This window comes from Danio aesculapii, chromosome 22 (assembly GCF_903798145.1).
Source record: "Danio aesculapii chromosome 22, fDanAes4.1, whole genome shotgun sequence".
NCBI lineage: Eukaryota > Metazoa > Chordata > Actinopteri > Cypriniformes > Danionidae > Danio > Danio aesculapii.
This window is the reverse complement of record NC_079456.1, coordinates 3,125,075-3,145,238: the sequence shown is the minus strand read 5'-3', so window position 1 is coordinate 3,145,238 and position 20,164 is coordinate 3,125,075. Positions and strand designations below refer to the sequence as shown.

General features: G+C 39.0%; 2 protein-coding genes across 4 annotated transcripts in view; both read right to left on the bottom strand.

The window, feature by feature from the left end:
• LOC130215590 (gastrula zinc finger protein XlCGF7.1-like) overlaps positions 1 to 20,164 on the bottom strand; it is a 108,411-nt gene that overhangs the window by 20,700 nt on the left and 67,547 nt on the right. Inside the window, exons 1-3 of one of the 3 annotated variants that reach the window (XM_056447435.1) lie at positions 19,805 to 19,966; positions 18,637 to 18,993; positions 15,856 to 16,504 (exon numbers count right to left, since the gene is read on the bottom strand). The exons of 1 other annotated variant lie outside the window; for it this stretch is intronic. In XM_056447435.1, coding sequence (XP_056303410.1) covers positions 15,906 to 16,504; positions 18,637 to 18,993; positions 19,805 to 19,937 — 1,089 coding nt within the window. In that variant the 5' untranslated portion in view covers positions 19,938 to 19,966 and the 3' untranslated portion in view covers positions 15,856 to 15,905. Of the gene's footprint in view, positions 1 to 15,855; positions 16,505 to 18,636; positions 18,994 to 19,804; positions 19,967 to 20,164 lie in introns of those variants that run through there. One more of the 3 variants, XM_056447434.1, reaches the window with a different exon arrangement.
• On the bottom strand, positions 595 to 11,693 carry LOC130215888 (zinc finger protein 595-like). The gene is made up of 5 exons (XM_056447749.1): positions 11,625 to 11,693; positions 10,893 to 10,899; positions 9,517 to 9,789; positions 4,634 to 5,206; positions 595 to 1,667 (listed from the first exon to the last, which is right to left on the bottom strand). The coding sequence occupies exons 1-5, from the start codon at positions 11,691 to 11,693 to the stop codon at positions 1,075 to 1,077; spliced, it is 1,515 nt and encodes a 504-aa protein (XP_056303724.1). The 3' UTR covers positions 595 to 1,074.

Sequence of the window (20,164 nt, the reverse complement as noted above, 5' to 3'; positions counted from 1 at the left end):
CATTAATTGGTTGGCGACAACACAGACCAGAGCGAGAGGTGGCAGTAATGCAGCAAAACGTTTGTTGTCGACTACCATAAAACAGGAAGAAGAAATCGTCATTCTCGCCATCATATGGATCAACTTTCATCGGCTTGACATCGGCCTCACAGCTCTGTGAATGTCGGTGCTGTCACTTATTGATCCGCGATTGGTAAATGTAGCTTGTGTGGACGCTACGGCGCTACTTCACTAATAAATTAGCTTTGCTACTGAAAAGCTATTTGATTTAGAAAGTAGCGACGCTACCGCCAAGCTACTAAGAAATGTACTTGTAGCGACGCTACTGCCCAACACTGCTTTTTATTTGTTTTACTATTAATATGTTAATTAGCTTGATTATTATTTGGTTGTATATGAAATATTGAAATTAAGTGTTATTTTATAAGCTACACAACCCAATGTCTGGGTCCAGGAGTGATGATATATATATATATATATATATATATATATATATATATATATATATATATATATATATATATATATATATATATATATATATATGTATATATATATATATATATATATATATATATATATATATATATATATATATATAAATAAAGACTTTTGTCTGTGGTATATTTTTACAGCAAAATAATGCAGCTTTTAAAGAAAAGCCGCAGCAAAATCAATCATTGTAGGCCACAAAAATAAGAAAAAAGTCTCATGAAATCCTGGAAGGACTGATTATTTCATATAAGCAGGATTAGATTGTGTAATCGGGCACTGCCGGTGTGTGCAAACTCATAGGACGTGAGCGATCGTACAGGTGCGGATATATCTGCACCAGCTCTGCTGCTCCAGTTTCCAGTGTATTCATGTGGCTAGTGTTGCTGTTTTGGATGTTGTTCTCCTGTCTGAACATCGCAGAATCAGAAATTAATTGAGGGGAAGAAACCAGACGTCAAAGAAGCCGGAGCTCCAGACCCACTGACTGCAGAATCACCACAGAGCAATGGCAGCTCAAATGGGTTTAGGAGCCAAAATGAACCCCATCATATTATGCGAACTTCCACGACAAACCAAAAATTAACTTTGTTGTGTGAACCGTTTCTTTCCAGTGTGAGTCATCTCATGTGATTTCAGGGACTGCGACCAACCAAAACTCTTGTCGCAATGTGAACACTTGTAAGGTTTCTCTCCAGTGTGAATCCTCTCATGTGATTTCAGGGACTGCGACCAACAAAATCTCTTGTCGCAGTGTGAACACTTGTAACATTTCTCTCCAGTGTGAATCCTCTGGTGCAGTTTCAAGTCTACAGCTCTAAAAAAAGTCTTCCCACACTCTAAGCACACATGCTCTCTCACACCAGTGTGGATCTTCTGATGGTCTTTAAAATATGACGCATGTCTAAAACTCTTTCCACACTCAGAGCAGGAATAAGGCTTTTCATTTGTATGAATTGTAAGATGTCTTTTCAGAACTGAAGACCTTGAAAATGTTTTGCCGCACTGATCACATCTGTGTGTTTTCTCTCCAGTGTGGATCAGCATGTGTTTTACCGCTTTTCTTTCCATTAAACAGTCTTCAGTCTCTGATTGAGTGTTTTCTTCACTTTCGACATGATGTTTCTCCTCATCTTCACTCTCCTCCTTCACCATCACATCTGAAAATGAAGTAAATTAATTGGTTTGCTAACAGTAGACAGCGCTCTAAAAGAACTCAACAGTGCGATGCAATTACCTACATTATTGAAGTGCTGCACTATGATACCAATTTATGTCAATGGTTTGTGCCACATAAGAGTGTTGTGTTGCTACACCAACCAAAACACAAAAGCAGCTAAGGTTAAAATTCAAAATAGTTCAATATTTCACTCGTGTATATCCATCCATCACTGAATCAGTCATCTGCACATCAATAACTGTCTGGTTTAGCTCAGCTACTAAATACGACCTCCAAAGACTACGTCGAATAGTTCGGACTGCTGAGCGAATCATTGGTACAACCCTTCCTACTCCCCAAGAACTGTACTTATCCAGAGCGAGCAGAAGGGGTGCCAAAATCACTCTGGACCCCTCACACCCAGCACACTGCCTCTTTGAACTTTTACCTTCTGGTCGACGCTACAGAGCACTGCGCACCAGAACAGCCCGACACAGAAACAGTTTCTTCCCTCAGGCAATCCATCTCATGAACACTTGATGATAATAATTGTGAAACCAACATCACTACTGCTATACACTTTTATACACATATACACTTATTTAACAACACACTCTACATGCCAATTTGCACATAGCAGCTGCACATATAACGTTGTATATAGTAATAAACATGTACATACACTTGTCAATCTGTATATTTACACTCACTACTTACTTCTATTTTTTTTTACATATATTTATGATCTGTTTTTTGTCCTGTCTCTGTAATCCTGTTGCACTGTAGAAGCTCTGTCACCAAAACAAATTCCTCGTATGTGTGAACATACCTGGCTATAAAGCTCTTTCTGATTCTGATCCATGCATAAACCGCAGATGCTCACCGCTCAAATAACACGCCAAAACATTTTTATGAAGTACACGTGTTCATGCTGCATGATAAGTCTAAGCTGTAATAAAAAAACAGGGATTGATATTTTATGGCCGGTTTTCACCGAGCAGTACGGTTTGGTACAATACAGCACTGTACACATTTATATCAGTTTACACTGTTAAAAGTAGGGTTAGGCGATGTCGACCAATTTGGCGTCATACGATGTCTAATGTGAAACATAGTGCAGAAACAGCGTCAAATTTGGGGGGGGGGGGGGGTGGCTTGGGGGTTGTGACGGTTGCGGAAATCACGCTAAGTGGGGGGAGGTTGTGTCGGTTGCGGAAATCAAGCAAAGCAAAAACGGAAGTTCCAGCCTTCCCTATTATGCCACCCTGTGCAGTGGGAGTTTGTCGCCCTGTGTTGGGGGGTGGTGATTGTCGCCCTGTGGTCGCCTAGGTCACCTTTATGGACATCAGAACATGGGTGTTGGTTTACCAAAGACAAATTAGTACAACATGTCAATTAACCTCTGTTTCTTATATATAGGCTAGGCCAGGGCTATTCAATTGGTGGCCCCCGAGGGTATTTGTTCCGGCCCTCTAAATAGTGTGACCAAGACATCAAAAATAAATTTAGTTCAGTCGAAAAACGGCCGCTATAGTTATAAAGTGATGTGCATCTGTTCAATACAGCACGAGCTGCAGTTAAATGCTGCGCAGAGTGACATTAAGTGAGTGGCACGAGCAGCCGAAAGCATTTGGATCTGTTTGTAGAAAAGGCCTTTTGTATGATGCACTGATAAAGTTAATAGGTATGCCATGATTAGCCGATTTCACTATTAACCGTGCTTTAACTCATTACAGTTAATTAACCGTAAAGGCTTGCCAATGCCGCGGTTCTGTTGCACTGAACAAAACTGCTTCAACTAAACAAAGTTATGCCAACTGTGCGCTAGTTTAAAGTCCCGAGCTTATACCGATGCTAATACGCGCGCACATTGGATAAACTAAAGCAGCAAGGCCATTCACATCGCGTCTTTTCTACGCGCAAGTTCATTATTTCCAATGGAAACGTGTGTATATTGGGAGCTGTGCGCGCAAGGCTCGTAGAGCAGACCGACGCACATGCGCCTGGAGGGAAATTATCTCACACTGTAGTGGTAAGATTTGTGCGTGGCTTTCAGTGTAATGTAAATCAAAGATACGTTAGACGAATTATTACAAATTATTAAAATTATTATGTATGTATGAAGATATTAACAGTTCATTTACATTCTTAGCTAATATATAGCTTAATTTAACATTAGATGAATACTATTTTTTATTTATTTTTATTTATTTATTCATTGTTCTGTCATTTATTTTCATTGTAAAATTATCACTCACGTTTAAATCAAAAACTTTTTCATTTATTTCATTTAAGGCCAAAGAGAGAAATGCACTATTGTTTGTGTTTTATTAATATTTTGTGCTGTATTTGGTTATTGAGCACCTACACTTTGAAGCAGTTGTCTTGTGATTTTCTACACTAGTAGTGTTTTAAATTTAATAAAAGCATAATAAATCGTGATAACCGTGAAACCATGATTACTCTTCAGACTATATATATATATATATATATATATATATATAAATAAAGACTTTTGTCTGTGGTATATTTTTACAGCAAAATAATGCAGCTTTTAAAGAAAAGCCGCAGCAAAATCAATCATTGTAGGCCACAAAAATAAGAAAAAAGTCTCATGAAATCCTGGAGGGACTGATTATTTCATATAAGCAGGATTAGATTGTGTAATTGGGCATTGCCGGTGTGTGCAAACTCATAGGACGTGAGCGATCGTACAGGTGCGGATATATCTGCACCAGCTCTGCTGCTCCAGTTTCCAGTGTATTCATGTGGCTAGTGTTGCTGTTTTGGATGTTGTTCTCCTGTCTGAACATCGCAGAATCAGAAATTAATTGAGGGGAAGAAACCAGACGTCAAAGAAGCCGGAGCTCCAGACCCACTGACTGCAGAATCACCACAGAGCAATGGCAGCTCAAATGGGTTTAGGAGCCAAAATGAACCCCATCATATTATGCGAACTTCCACGACAAACCAAAAATTAACTTTGTTGTGTGAACCGTTTCTTTCCAGTGTGTGTCATCTCATGTGATTTCAGGGACTGCGACCAACCAAAACTCTTGTCGCAGTGTGAACACTTGTAAGGTTTCTCTCCAGTGTGAATCCTCTCATGTGATTTCAGGGACTGCGACCAACAAAATCTCTTGTCGCAGTGTGAACACTTGTAACATTTCTCTCCAGTGTGAATCCTCTGGTGCAATTTCAAGTCTACAGCTCTAAAAAAAGTCTTCCCACACTCTAAGCACACATGCTCTCTCACACCAGTGTGGATCTTCTGATGGTCTTTAAAATATGACGCATGTCTAAAACTCTTTCCACACTCAGAGCAGGAATAAGGCTTTTCATTTGTATGAATTGTAAGATGTCTTTTCAGAACTGAAGACCTTGAAAATGTTTTGCCGCATTGATCACATCTGTGTGTTTTCTCTCCAGTGTGGATCAGCATGTGTTTTACCGCTTTTCTTTCCATTAAACAGTCTTCAGTCTCTGATTGAGTGTTTTCTTCACTTTCGACATGATGTTTCTCCTCATCTTCACTCTCCTCCTTCACCATCACATCTGAAAATGAAGTAAATTAATTGGTTTGCTAACAGTAGACAGCGCTCTAAAAGGGCTCAACAGTGCGATGCAATTACCTACATTATTGAAGTGCTGCACTATGATACCAATTTATGTCAATGGTTTGTGCCACATAAGAGTGTTGTGTTGCTACACCAACCAAAACACAAAAGCAGCTAAGGTTAAAATTCAAAATAGTTCAATATTTCACTCGTGTATATCCATCCATCATTGAAGCAGTCATCTGCACATCAATAACTGTCTGGTTTAGCTCAGCTACTAAATACGACCTCCAAAGACTACGTCGAATAGTTCGGACTGCTGAGCGAATCACTGGTACAACCCTTCCTACTCCCCAAGAACTGTACTTATCCAGAGCGAGCAGAAGGGCTGCCAAAATCACTCTGGACCCCTCACACCCAGCACACTGCCTCTTTGAACTTTTACCTTCTGGTCGACGCTACAGAGCACTGCGCACCAGAACAGCCCGACACAGAAACAGTTTCTTCCCTCAGGCAATCCATCTCATGAACACTTGATGATAATAATTGCGAAACCAACATCACTACTTGCTATACACTTTTATATACATATACACTTATTTAACAACAAACTTTACATGCCAATTTGCACATAGCAGCTGCACATATAACGTTGTATATAGTAATAAACATGTACATACACTTGTCAATCTGTATATTTGCACTCACTACTTACTTCTATTTTTTTTTTTACATATATTTATGATCTGTTTTTTGTCCTGTCTCTGTAATCCTGTTGCACTGTGGAAGCTCTGGCACCAAAACAAATTCCTCGTATGTGTGAACATACCTGGCTATAAAGCTCTTTCTGATTCTGATCCATGCATAAACCGCAGATGCTCACCGCTCAAATAACATGCCAAAACATTTTTATGAAGTACACTTGTTCATGCTGCATGATAAGTCTAAGCTGTAATAAAAAAACAGGGATTGATATTTTATAGCCGGTTTTCACCGAGCAGTACGGTTTGGTACAATACAGCACTGTACACATTTATATCAGTTTACACTGTTAAAAGTAGGGTTGGGCGATGTCGACCAATTTGGCGTCATACGATGTCTAATGTGAAACATCGCGACGGCATCATCATCGTAGGCGGCGGTGAAGTCATTACTTATTTTAAGTTTAGAATTTAGATTTAACAAACATACAGAGATGGTGCCAATCTAATGGAAAGGGGCAAATTGTTGCAAAGTGTTGCTAAATCCCCCCAACATTTCAGCCTAGACTTAGGAACTAACAAAAGTCTTTGATTTGATGAGTGAAGTGATTTCATTGTATGGTGCTGAGACACCTCAGAAAGGTAAGATGGAGGCATTTAATGATTTGTATACAAAAAGCAACATTTTAAAATCCAATCTGTAGTGGACCGGTAACCAGTGAAGTGAAGGCAAGTCGGCAGTAATCAGGGCCGGAGCAAGCTGAACTGCCGTTCTAGGACTGTCCGGCCGCACTCAACCAATTTTGCCAGATATTGTCGCTAACTGGGGGGGTGGGGGCGGGGTTTGAGTTGGGCCGGTCGCAGAAATCACGCTAAATTGGGGTGTGGGGGGAGCTTGTGACGGTTGCGGAAATCACGCTAAGTGGGGGGAGGTTGTGACGGTTGCGGAAATCACGCTAAGCAAAAACGAAAGTTACAGCTTTCACTATTATGCCACCCTGTGGAGCGTGAGTTTGTCGCCCTGTGTTTGGGCGTGGGGGTGGGGGTCGGGGGTTGCTGCCTTGTGGTCGCCTAGGTCTCCTCTATGGACATCAGACCATGGGTGTTGGTTTACCAAAGACAAATTAGTACAACATGTCAATTAACCTCTGTTTCTTATATATAGGCTAGGCCATGGCTATTCAGTTGGAGGTGCACGAGGGTATTTGTTCCGGCCCTCCAAATAGTGTGACCAAGACATCAAAAATAAATTTAGTTCAGTCGAAAAACGGCCGCTATAGTAATAAAGTGATGTGCATCTGTTCAATACAGCACGAGCTGCAGTTAAATGCTGCGCAGAGTGACATTAAGCGAGTGGCACGAGCAGCCGAAAGCATTTGGATATGTTTGTAGAAAAGGCCTTTTGTACGATGCACTGATATCGTTAATAGGTATGCCATGATTAGCCGATTTCTCTATTAACCGTGCCTCTCTATAAGGCTTGCCAATGCCGCGTTTCTGTTGCACTGAACAAACCTGCTGCAACTAAACAAAGTTATGCCAACTATGCGCTAGTTTAAAGTCCCGAGCTTATACCGATGCTAATACGCGCGCACATTGGATAAACTAAAGCATCTCGTCTTTTCTACTCGCAAGTTCATTATTTCCAATGGAAACGTGTGTATATTGGGAGCGGTGCGCACACGGCTCGTAGAGCGGACCGACGCACATGCGCCTGGAGGGAAATTATCTCACGCTGTAGCGGTAAGATTTGTGCGTGGCTTTCAGTGTAATGTAAACCAAAGATACGTTAGACGAATTATTACAAATCATGAAAAGGATTATGCATGTATGAAGATATTAACAGTTCATTTACATTCTTAGCTAATATATAGCTTAATTTAACATTAGATGAATACTATTTTTTATTTATTTTTATTTATTTGTTCATTGTTCTGTCATTTTTTTTCATTGTAAAATTATCACTCACGTTTAAATCAAAAACGTTTTATTTCATTTAAGGCCAAAGAGAGAAATGGACTATTGTTTGTGTTTTATTAATATGTTGTGCTGTATTTGGTTACTGAGCACCAACACTTTGAAGCAGTTGTCTTGTGATTTTCTACACTAGTAGTGTTTTGAATTTAATAAATGCATAATAAATCGTGATAACCGTGAAACCATGATTACTCTTCAGACTATATTCATACAAGCAAAATCTACAATCGTTGCATCCATAACTGTTGCGCAGTTTAAAACCACATATGAAAGTGTCTGAATGCAGAAGAAGCCTACTTTAGCAATGCACTGCTTTTGTTGTGCTTCGAAATATAACATTTGAATACGTTTATAAAAAAAAAAGCCACATTGTACAATGCAGTGATGTTATGTAGTTTCAAAATACAACATATTAACGTTTTAATTAGGAGTGTCAAAATAAATTGTTTCTTCGGTGCACCGCGATGCAGATGCGGACAATTCGGTATCGGTTCAGTAATAATCATAACCGGTTATTATGTACTGACGTCATTTATCTCATATGTGCTCTGTCGCGAGGGAGGCGAGCGCGGGTATTTAAAACACTACAGGCGCCGACTACTTAAAAATTTCACTGTGTGTGTTTTCTGGAAAGTCTTTCACTGGCACTTACAGCAGAAGCCCCTATTTCTCAGCGATTGAGGGAATGAAAGTACTCCATTTCTCTCTCTCACTGTGGCCCATTTCACCTGCTGGCGTGACATTTCCTTTCGGCTGCTGGCGTGACTTTTTCTGCCCTCTCTTTTCCTCTCGGCTGTATGCATTCCCGCAGCTGTACCTGTGCATTGTCGCGGGACCCGACCAGATTTCATGTGGCGCGGGAATAAATTTCCGAAATCAGAAGTGAAAAGCGTTCGGTAACTGGTGTAATTTTAACAGGAGTGGGCGGTCTAACAATATCGCCCCTGAGCGAGCGAGCAAGCAAGCGTGGCGTGTGAGTAAGTGCGCGTGTTTGTTTGTTGCTGTCTATGTTTGTGTATATGTGTGAATGAGAAACAGTGTGGTGCTGTGTGTCCATGTGTGTGTGTGTTTATACAGACAGCTTGTTATAGCCACCCCCAAAATACAACAATCGTCAATGCACCGAAATATCGAATTGAACCGAATCGATGGCATGATAATCGTAACCGAACCGTGAGACCAGTATAGGTTCACACCTCTAGTTTTATTGTAGAAAAATACAACGTGGGTGTCTTAAGGAGCAAAAATACAGCATATGGGCTCTTATATGCAGTTGTGTCATCACTTATATTGCAAGTCATATCTCTCCAGCTCCTCATTTGGGAAGCTTTTCATGAACTGTCCCCCATTACAAACTAATCGAATAGCCCTCGGCTAGGCTATATACCAGGCATGTCCAAACTCTGTCCTGGAGGGCCGGTGTCCTGCAAAGTTTAGTTCCAACCCCAATCAGACACACCTGGGCTAGCTAATCAAGCTCTTACTAGGCTTACTAGAAACATCCTTGCAGGTGTGTTGAGGCAAGTTGAAGCTAAAATCTGCAGGAGACCGGCCCTCCAGGACTTAGTTTGGACACTATTGCTATATACTAATATGCAGCGCACCTAATTTGAATAAACCAACTACTTACCGTGCCATTTTTTTCTATGTTCTCGTAAAGCAGACGATTGTCTGAAACTCTTCCCACAATCAGTGCAGTGAAACGGTTCCTCTGCGGTGTGGATCCTCATGTGACGCTTGAGTTCGCGTTCCCGCCTGAAACTCTTTCCACACTGAGTGCAGGTGAAACCTTTTACGGCTGTTGTTTTCACTAAAAAACTATGTTTAGTCTCTGATTGAGTTTCTTCTTCACTTTTGACATGATGCTTCTCCTCATCTTCACTCTCCTCCTTCACAATCACATCTGAAAATGAAGTAATGCATAAGTCGGACCAGGCATTTTTGTGCACGTAAAATGTGTTCAGGAGCACACATGCAAATAAAAGATTTATAAATTATAATACCAACTGGGAATGATGCGTTTCATATCAATTGCATCAGTTCACACTTATAGATGTTTAAAGAATAAAGCGTATTTGGCGTGCGGGAGAGGACTTCTGAGCATGGGAAAGACACCCCAACCCATGTTATTTCCCTTATCAGGAAAAGGAGAGACGTTGGGGTTCGAGTGAAGTGTGTTTAATGTCTCATTTCCACTGAGTGGAGTTCGGTATGCTTTATTGGCCGTTTTCACTGCCAAAAGTACCTATAAGTGAACCGTACGGTACCACTTTTTATGTGCCCTTTTTTTAAGCTGCTTGTGGACAAGCAGAAGAATAAGTGACATTTTTAAAAACACAGCCGAGACGTTACACCGTAATAATATATACATATAATAACAAGCCATGGTCAACCCAAGCTATATTGTGACAGCGCTCTGTGTCACTGATTCTCAAAAGGCTTGAAATATTTGTTAAATAATGTCAATAAAACAGTGTAAACCTTTTTTCAGTCTATTTTAAATACATTAAAGACCTACAATTCTGACTTTAAAAACCTAAAAAGACGTACAAACTTGAAAGTGATCTGCTTACTTTTTTACATGTAGTAATTAGTAATGTAACCAAATTGCAAATTTACGTAGTAATTTGTAATCTATTACTTGGAGTAACTTACACAACTCTATATAATATATATGGCAAAACTTAATACATGAAAGAATGAATGAGTATGAATTGCATTTTTAAACACAAATTCTAAACAATATAAAATAAAAGATAATAGGAAAATAACGAAGACTGCTAAAACATTCACAACATCACTGTTGTTCAGCCTCATTATTAAAGAGTAATGAATAAACACAAACCTATTAGTTCTTCAGTCTCTTCCTGTTTAATTCTGCAGGGTTCTGGATCACTCATCTTCTCACTGTCCTTCAATAAACTCTGTCTTTGCAGATTTCACTTCTTCCTGATGGTCTGATGCTCGTCTTCACTCATAGACTGATGGGAATACTCCAGTATTTACAGCTGAACTGAAATGAAGAAACATACAATCTTGCTTAATTTGCTAAAGTCTGTTAAAACTAATACAGCTACCTTCATTTGTAGATCTGAAGACATCAATATAATGAGGTGAAAAAACTGTTGACATGATATAAAGAGGATTTCAGCAGCTCTGATAATATTGATGAGCCTCAGACTATAAACACTCATTAAACAGCAGCAGATCAGCTCATTTTACAGTGTCTGAAGCATAAATTAATGTAGTTTACCAACTAATGCTTTATTTTTCAGAAATCTATATAGGCCTACAGTTACCACCTCACAACGAATTACCAGATTTTTGCTACCACATGTACAGTATGTAAATTACTGAACAAATAGTTACTAATAGTGAGTTACGTTAATACTATTAACTATATTCATTAAGTTAGTTAATAATGAGCACCACAAATCATGTTTTCAGTGATAAACATCAAATATCTGCAGCACTGAATTACAATTACATTCACAGATCACATTAATCGATCTTATTAATCCAGAAGTTAAAGAAGGTACACACTTCATACCCAGAAATACACAAACTCACTCATATTGTCCTCTCAGAGCTCCTCTCTGCCTGCTGTATTGTTTTGGTCAGCAGACACACAGATAGAGGTGAACTCAATGCAGAAACTAGTCGCAGATTGACGCTTTAATAAACTGTAAAGTGTGTTTTATTGTTGTGTAAACACGAGAAAAAGCGTCAACGACTCACCTCAGCTCTGAAGACTCGACGCTGGATGAACGCGTCAGTGCTGACGTCATCACGCTGAAGCGAGCCCATTGGAGCATCGTAGAAAACACGTTTTTTACATGTAAAATCTTACAAAAGTTTTGGTCAGATCTTTATAATTATTTGAATAAATCACAATCAACAAAACCAATCTTTAAATTGAAAGATATTTATATATTTATTTGTTATTATTCTAGTCTAAATAATAAAAATGTTTTATATTATATGCAAAATTCTTTATCCACAAACAAACATTTCCTAAATCCTCTCCCTCATTTGCCAATTTTTTTAATTGAAATTTTGCTTAAAGCTATACGTTTATCTAACAACAAAAAATTCTGCAAGTTAATAGAAACATGAAAACATCATGCCTCCAGTGAGTTAGTCTTTAATGCTTTCTGTGCTTTTTATTTAATTTTGTACTTCCCCTTTATTTATTTTGTTCTTTTTTCTCTCTTTCCATTACTTATTGTTCTTATCACTTTGTAATTGTGTGTACTTGTATACTTGTCTCCTACAGATTACTTCCTGATTTATATTGTACATTTCTTCATTTCTAAATAAAAGTTTAATAAAAAAAAACAGGATCATAAAAAACGCGCCAATTGTTGACAATATTGCAAGCTGTTTAGACTTTATATATATAAATTATATATTTAAAGGGCACCTATGATGAAAAATCTACTTTTCAAGCTGTTTGGACAGACACATGTGTAGATATAGTGTATAGCAGGGGTGGGCAAACTCGGTCCTGGAGGGCCAGTGTCCTGCATAGTTTAGCTTCAACTCTAATCAAACACACCTGAACATGCTAATCAGTGTCTCCAAGATCACTAATTATCTATAAGCAGGTGTGTTTGATCAGAGTTGGAGCTAAACTGTGCAGGAGACCGGCCCTCCAGGACCGAGTTTGCCCACCCCTGGTGTATAGGCATAACAGATATCCATACAGCAGTGGAGATTAACCTGTATCCTGTCACATTTGCATGCAAAAAGAGTGAAAAGCTAAACGCGCTCTGTCCGTCACTCTCTCTCTCTCTGTGTGTGTGCGTGCAAACTTTGTAACGACATTGTGTGTGAGTCATCGATGCAACTGCACAACAAATACTCATTGGTAAAGTTCTTACTGATCTTCTTCCTTTAAGTCTGTCTGTTGCAGCCGAGGGAGGAGACTGAGGCACGCAGAAAGGTGAAGGCGGAGAGGACTAGCCTTAAAGGCGCAGTACGACAAAACAGCCCCCTAGTGCGAAAATGTATAAAATAGAATCTTGTAAAAGGTATAATGAAAAATCTGATGGGTGTTTTGAGCTGAAACTTTACAGACACATTCTGGAGATGCAAAACACTTCTGTTGTTTTCTGAAAAAAAAAAAATCTGAAAAAAAGGGTAACCTAGGTGCCCTTTAAGATAATTTCTTGATCATTTATTATTGCTTTTATGAACTCCGGAATCTGACAGATTGATTAGCTGTCGGCTCTAGAACCGTCATCTGAAGCGTTGTCATATACTGTGTTATGTCTGGATTTTATAAATAACTCTGCACTTACTAACACAGTTAGTAATATTTGTAGTATTTGGAAGTTATTAGTGTTTACCTCCAGTAGAAAACATCATAAGAACAATGCTTAGTGGCTCAATCTATTACAACAGTGTACAACCAAACACAGTAAACACTTTATTAATATTCAACCCTGCACATGCGGACAGAACATTAGTATTAAGCGTTACTTCCAAAGACCCATCAAAGCAAAATGTAAGCAGGCATCTCTTGCTCTACTTCTAAGGCCATTTTTTGGATACCTGTGGTCGGAGCATATGCGCCAACAAAACGGCGTTGGTTGGTCCCGCCCACTCGCAGCTTCATTTGTGCTCTTCAGAAACCTATGGGTGCTGTCGCAGACACTACGTCCATATCTTCTACAGTCTATGAAAAAACCCTGCTGAAAGATGAAAATGTTTTGAAAAATGTTCTTCAGACCTGAGTAGGGATGGGTATCATTAAGGTTTTAACGGTATTACTACTTTTATCGATACCACTTATCAGTTCGGTACTTTAACGGTTCTCTTATCAGTACTTTTTGTAGGGAAAAAAAACAAATTGAAAAGAGTTAATAAATTAAATGGAGTTAACTGTTTTTAATACATCTTTGGAGCATTTAGCAATATAAAAAAAAGCAGATTTTTATAATTTCTTAATAAGCATAGTTTATTATTAAGCGCAAGTGATTTACATGTTACGGCAATGCAAAGACGCAAATAGACATCCTGCAGCACGATACACGCAAATGACACGAATTGCACGGCACGAATGGTGCGGAGCGTATTGAGCGTTTTGTGCATTTGATGCTCGAGTACAAAAATGTGAACTTCTCGGACATTCGCGCCATGTTAACCAATCAGGAGCTTGCTCATGCATGATTATGATGTACTGCCTGTTGTTAGTGTCCCGGGGGAAAATCCTCCTGCCTACACAAACAACAGTTGATCAAACTGGGCTCGGCTCAGTCAGAAGCACCGCTGAAATCCTCCATCATCCAGGTTAAGTTTCTGGAGGAGTTGATGAGCTCATAGAGCTGGTTGCACCTCTGATAGGATCTAGTGGACTCTGGCACGGCTCCAAACGTATCGACACTGTTTTTCAGCGTTCATACAGCACATAAACACAGCTGTTTTCTCAATGGAATCCATGTTAGCCATTTAGCAATGAAGCTACAGTCACCAGGCAGACAGAAGCCCTGCCCATGATGTGAATCAGCGTCTGTTCTGAAGTGAATTTGACGCGCAAATGAAGCGAGTAAACTCAAATGTTCACGCGTCGATTTAAGCGCGAGCATGATTTATCCGCGTGGTCCACGTCTTGTGTGAACACAGCATTAGGCTATTCATTCTGTATTTGTAAATCTATGGAGTAAAATCACTGTCATAAATATTTTGTGCGTAAATAAAATTGACGCATCCGTAATTATAAAATCGTAAAGGAAAACGAAGCGTACTCGTAATTTTATGAGGGTACAATTTTTAAAATCTGGGATTAGAACAGACACAGATACGACATTTTCTTTGTCTGTTTGTATACAACTGATAATTTTACGATGGGTGTACTTTACCAACACGAAACACAGTTTCACCACGGACACGAAGTCCTGCATACGAGTACGAATCAAACAGCGACACTTCACTGTCAAAATTACGTCACCGCTGTCACAGGCATTAATAAACAAGCGAGAGTCATCGATCACAACGGCGCGCCTGCTGAACACTCGAGCTCCCCACACACCGTCTCAGGTAAGATTTCTGTTATTCCTTCTTTGAGAAATGTCCGTCATGAGCTGTAATAAAGGTGAGACTTAGTGAGGTCCATTTTCGCTGTGTTTCTTGGACATTTTACAGAATCAAAATTTAGAACTGGCCGAGGATAGAGAGCTAGCATAATGTCAGTTAACATTACAGGCAGCGAGCGCAGAGTTTCTCAGTGAATCACTTAACTATAACATGGCATCTGTTGAAATTGTACCCTCGTAAAACTACGAGTACGCTTCGTTTTCCTTTACGATTTTATAATTACGGATGCGTGAATTTTATTTACGCACAAAATATTTATGACAGTGATTTTATTCCATATAAATGTAGCTGATAGAATATCTGTGTTTGACTATTAATATTGCACTGATTTAGGTGATTGACTGCTGGCATAACGATGTGGATGATGAAACTACTGTTAGTAGCTAAGCAGTCAAAAACTTTTAATTTTTCTGTCTGCAGTTGAAGCCCCTGTAAAGAAACTTTCACTCAACCAGATTGCTTGCGTTTCCGCTTATACAGGAAAACAACTTTAGCATTGTCGATGTCCACTCTGGAAATACGACCCGTTTGGTTAACTCCGCAAGTTTACGAGCTGTGTGTCTGTGAGTGTGTTGCGAGCTATATGTGTGCGCTTAGCGTGAGCCTCCGCTGAGTATGAGCGCACAGCCGAGAACTGTGAAGGCTTTTACTTGACACGCTCGCTGGAAACACGAGCATTTCTCATGTGAGTTAGCCAACTGTGCAGATGAATATCAAATATCGCAAATTAGAAAAGGTTGGTCAGTTAAATTATGCTACTGTAAGTAATGTTTATTCAGCAATAATTCTCCAGTGCCGACAGCAGGACTGTTAACGTCAGAGCTTATCAAAACTTCGGTCTTTTATAATGTAGCACAGATAAAGTAGAGTTTCGTTACCCATCCCTAGACCTGAGTGCCATCAAATGTTTTGCCGTCTTGATCACTTTTGAGTGTTCTCTCCAGTGTGAATCCTCTCATGTGCTTTCAGCATATAGAACACACTGAATCTCCTGTCGCAGTGCGAACACTTGTACGGTTTCTCTCCAGAGTGAATCTTCTGGTGCTTTTTCAAGCCTAAAGCTGTATCATAAGTCTTCCCACACTCAAAACAGACATGCTCTATCTCACCGGTGTGCTTCTTTTGATGCGATTTTAATTCTGCCTGTTGTGTAAAACACTTTCCACACTCAGAGCAGGAATAAGGCTTCTCCTTTGTATGAATTTTAAGATGTCTCTTCAAATCTGAAGTCCTCAGAAATGTTTTGCCGCACTGATCACATCTGTGTGTTTTCTCTCCAGTGTGGGTCAGCATGTGTTGATTAAGGGTTGATGACTGGTTGAAGCTCTTCCCACATTGATCACATGTGTACGGTCTCTCTCCAGTGTGAATCCTCTGGTGTTGGATTAAATGCGACCGCTGAGTAAAACTCTTTCCACACAAAGAGCATGAAGTTGGCTTCACTTCTGTATGAACGCTACGATGGACCTTCTTGTCTTCACTCGTTCTTGTCTTCACTCTTTCTTTCTTCACCATCAGGTCTGAAAATTAGGTACAGAAACAGTCACATCTTAAGACAGAAATGTGAAGTCGGGATGCGAGTGATTAATCAATGACTGATTAATTATCAGTGACCCTTTTAATAGATGGTCAATTATTGTGATTATTTCCCACCGTCTTTTTGAGTCGTTCTCTAGATCATTTTCCCAACCCTGTTCCTGAAGGCACACCAACAGTACACATTTTCATTCTCTCCCTAATCAAACACACCTGAATCAACTCATCAGAACATTAGAAGAGACTCTAAAACCTGAAGTGAATGGTTCAGATAAGGGAGACATCCAAAATATGTTCTGTTGGTGTGCCTCCAGGAACAGGGTTGGGAAACACTGCTCTAGATTTCACATGCTCTGATCATGCAGGCAAAAATGAGTATCAATCTCTTGTCAAAGTGATTGCCCGATGCAAGTTTTATAGCTGTGCCATTGCATAAAGCATCAAAAAAGATGTCTTGACTGCGTTGCGAACATAAAGCTTGAATGTAAAGTTGGCACCAAATACCACACCCAGATTATTCAGTTTAGTTTAACACTATAAAACAGAGGCTTTCATACTTAAGGGAGTGGGCTATCCTTTGCTTGATGAACCAATAAGTATTACTTCTGTCTTGTCATTGTTTAGAGATAAATCCATCCATTTTTTAATCTCAGAAAGACACCGGTACTATGATAGTATCGTGATACTGGCGGTGCAACTGTAGTTTGTAAATGGTAGTAACTTCATTAACAGTCTATCTTCAATAGATAATGTTGCATGTGGAGAAGTCAGTAAAATGTTCACGCATTTATGCGACAATAGACCATTTTATTTGAATAGTCTGTGGGGCCCTTATTACGTTTTCTGATGTTCGCTGACATGTCAAACGCACACCTGAATCGGTTCATTTCTGTTCCTGTCAATATGATTTAGTAGCTACAACAACCGTAACAATGTCTTAAAGGGCACCTATGGTAAAAAATCTACTTTTCAAGCTGTTTGGACAGACATATGTGCATGTATGGTGTATAGACTGTCATGTTGGGGTGATATAAGCATACCCAGTGCTTTTTTTTTTTTATTTAACAACATAAAAAACGGTGGACCAATTGGAGCGGTTTTCAGATCGTAGGAGAGCGGTCCCCCCGCCCACCAATATTGATTGACAGGCGCGTCATCATATTCTCAGTTTGTTGATTCACGTCCACCATTTTCAGCGTGAGTCGAAGCAATATCACTAAAGGAACACGCTAGCTCTATTTTTAGATGCAAGGCTCATTGGGCTCAACACAAGAGCAATATTCTCCACATGATCGCTCTAATCGGAATTATTGGTTGTATCTTTAGGTAGGTTTGCAAACATGTGTACTGCTCATTGAGTCTACCTTATACTTCAGCCGTTTGCATTTCTCAGAAGCTCCCTGTGATCTTAACTAGCATGCGTTTTAGAATTCTAAACATAGGTTTCTATCAGGGTACACTCAAGTTGACAACTCCATACCATGACAGTGCGGGGCTTTTGGTCTTGTAGCTGGTAACAGTCTGGACGATACATTTCCTCTTTGATCTAGAGCACATGGCGAGCATTTCTCCCACAAAATACCTAAAACACTGATTCATAGGACCACAGTAAACGCGTCTACTGTGTGATGGTCCATCCCAGACACCTCAGAGAGCAAAGAAGTCAATGGCACTTGTGGACACTGTTAACATAGGGCTTCCTTTTGGCACAGTACGGTTTTAACTGGCATTTGTGGATGTCAATACGTATTGTGATACTTGACAAAGCTTTGCCAAAGTAGTCCTGAGCCCATGGGGTGATATCGCTTCTAGATGAATGAAGATTCTTGATGCAGCGCCGCCTGAGGGATCGGAGATCACAGTTATTCAGCTTAGGCTTGCGCCCTTGTCCTTTAAACACTGAAATTCCTCCAGATTCCATGAATCACAAACGTTACCTACTTTCTTGGAGTGCTGCACTATGAAACCAATTTATTTTAATAGTTTGTGCCACAAAAGAGTGGCGTGTTGCTACACAGACCGAAACACAAGAGCAGCGATGTATCGTTTTATCATCACATATATTTTATAAACTGCAGAATTATCTTAAATAATAATCTTTAGATGATCTACTTACCGTGACCTTTATTTCTGTGATTTCGTAGAACAGATAATTGTTTGAAACTCTTCCCACAATCAGTGCAGCGATACGGTTTCTCTCCAGTGTGAGTCCTCTCGTGTGCTTTGAGGTGTCCTGAATGCCTGAATCTCTTCTCGCAGTGTGAACACTTGTAAGGTTTCTCTCCAGTGTGGATCATCATGTGACGCTTGAGATTGTATTTGCACGTAAAACTCTTTCCACACTGAGCGCAGATGAAACATTTTACGGCCTTCGTTTTCACTGAAATACTATGTTCAGTGTTTGTGTGAGTTTGTTCTTCACGTTTGACATGATGTTTCTCCTCATCTTCACTCTCCTCCTTCACAATCACATCTGAAAATTAAGCAAATTAGTTTGATAAGTGTTTGTTTATATAAATGTGCTTGTAGCAGCTAATAAAACAAAAGTTTTAATAGGGAAAGCTATTTTTAATGTTTTGAACTCGTTATCATGCTCTTTTATGATGAGAAAATGTTCTTACATGACATCTTTGCCTCAGTATAATAATTGAGCATTCGGTTTGTTTGTTAGTTGATTACTCTAATCATTAAATTTAGATTTTTTAGTTTGGTGAAGAGCAGATGGCAATTTCAATATAGCCTATACATGACACATGCAAAACAATTCTAGCTGAACATCAGCTGTGATATTGAGAACCGTCTGATACACACAGCATGAGCGCTTATAAACTTCAATGTGATAAAAGTGCTGGATCTGTTTAGGAATATATTGTGACAGAGCTTTGTGTCAGCGATTCCTAAATGACTTAAAATGAAAAATAAATGTGAATAAAACAGTGTAAACCTAAACAGTGTCATAATTTACAGTCAATTTTTAATAAATTTAAGAACTACTTTTGACTTTGAATCTTAAAAAAAGACATAGAAATTATGAAAATTGAAGTATTTGTAATCTATTACTTTGAGTAACTTACCCAACACTATATAATATAAAAGTAAATATGTAAATATATATAGCAAAATTTAACACATGAAGGAAAATTGAAGATGAATTGCAATTTTAAACACAAATTGTGAACAATATAAAATAAAAGGTAACAGGAAAAATAACGAAGACTGCTAAAACATTCACAACATCACTGTTGTTCCGCCTCATTAATGAAGAGTAATGAATAAACACAAACCTATTAGTTCTTCAGTCTCTTCCTGTTTAATTCTGCAGGGTTCTGGATCACTCATCTTCTCACTGTCCTTCAATAAACTCTGTCTTTGCAGATTTCTCTTCTTCCTGATGGTCTGATACTCATCTTCACTCATAGACTGATGGGAATATTCCAGTATTTACAGCTGAACTGAAATGAAGAAACATACAAATGAGCATAACTTACACTGATTGATGAAATAAATTATATTATGATAGTTTAATATTGTAGACAATACAATTGGTAATTATGTAATTTGCTTAAGTCTGTTGAAACTAATACAATTAACTTTATTTGTAGATCTAAAGACATCAATATAATGAGGTGAAAACAGAAAGTGTT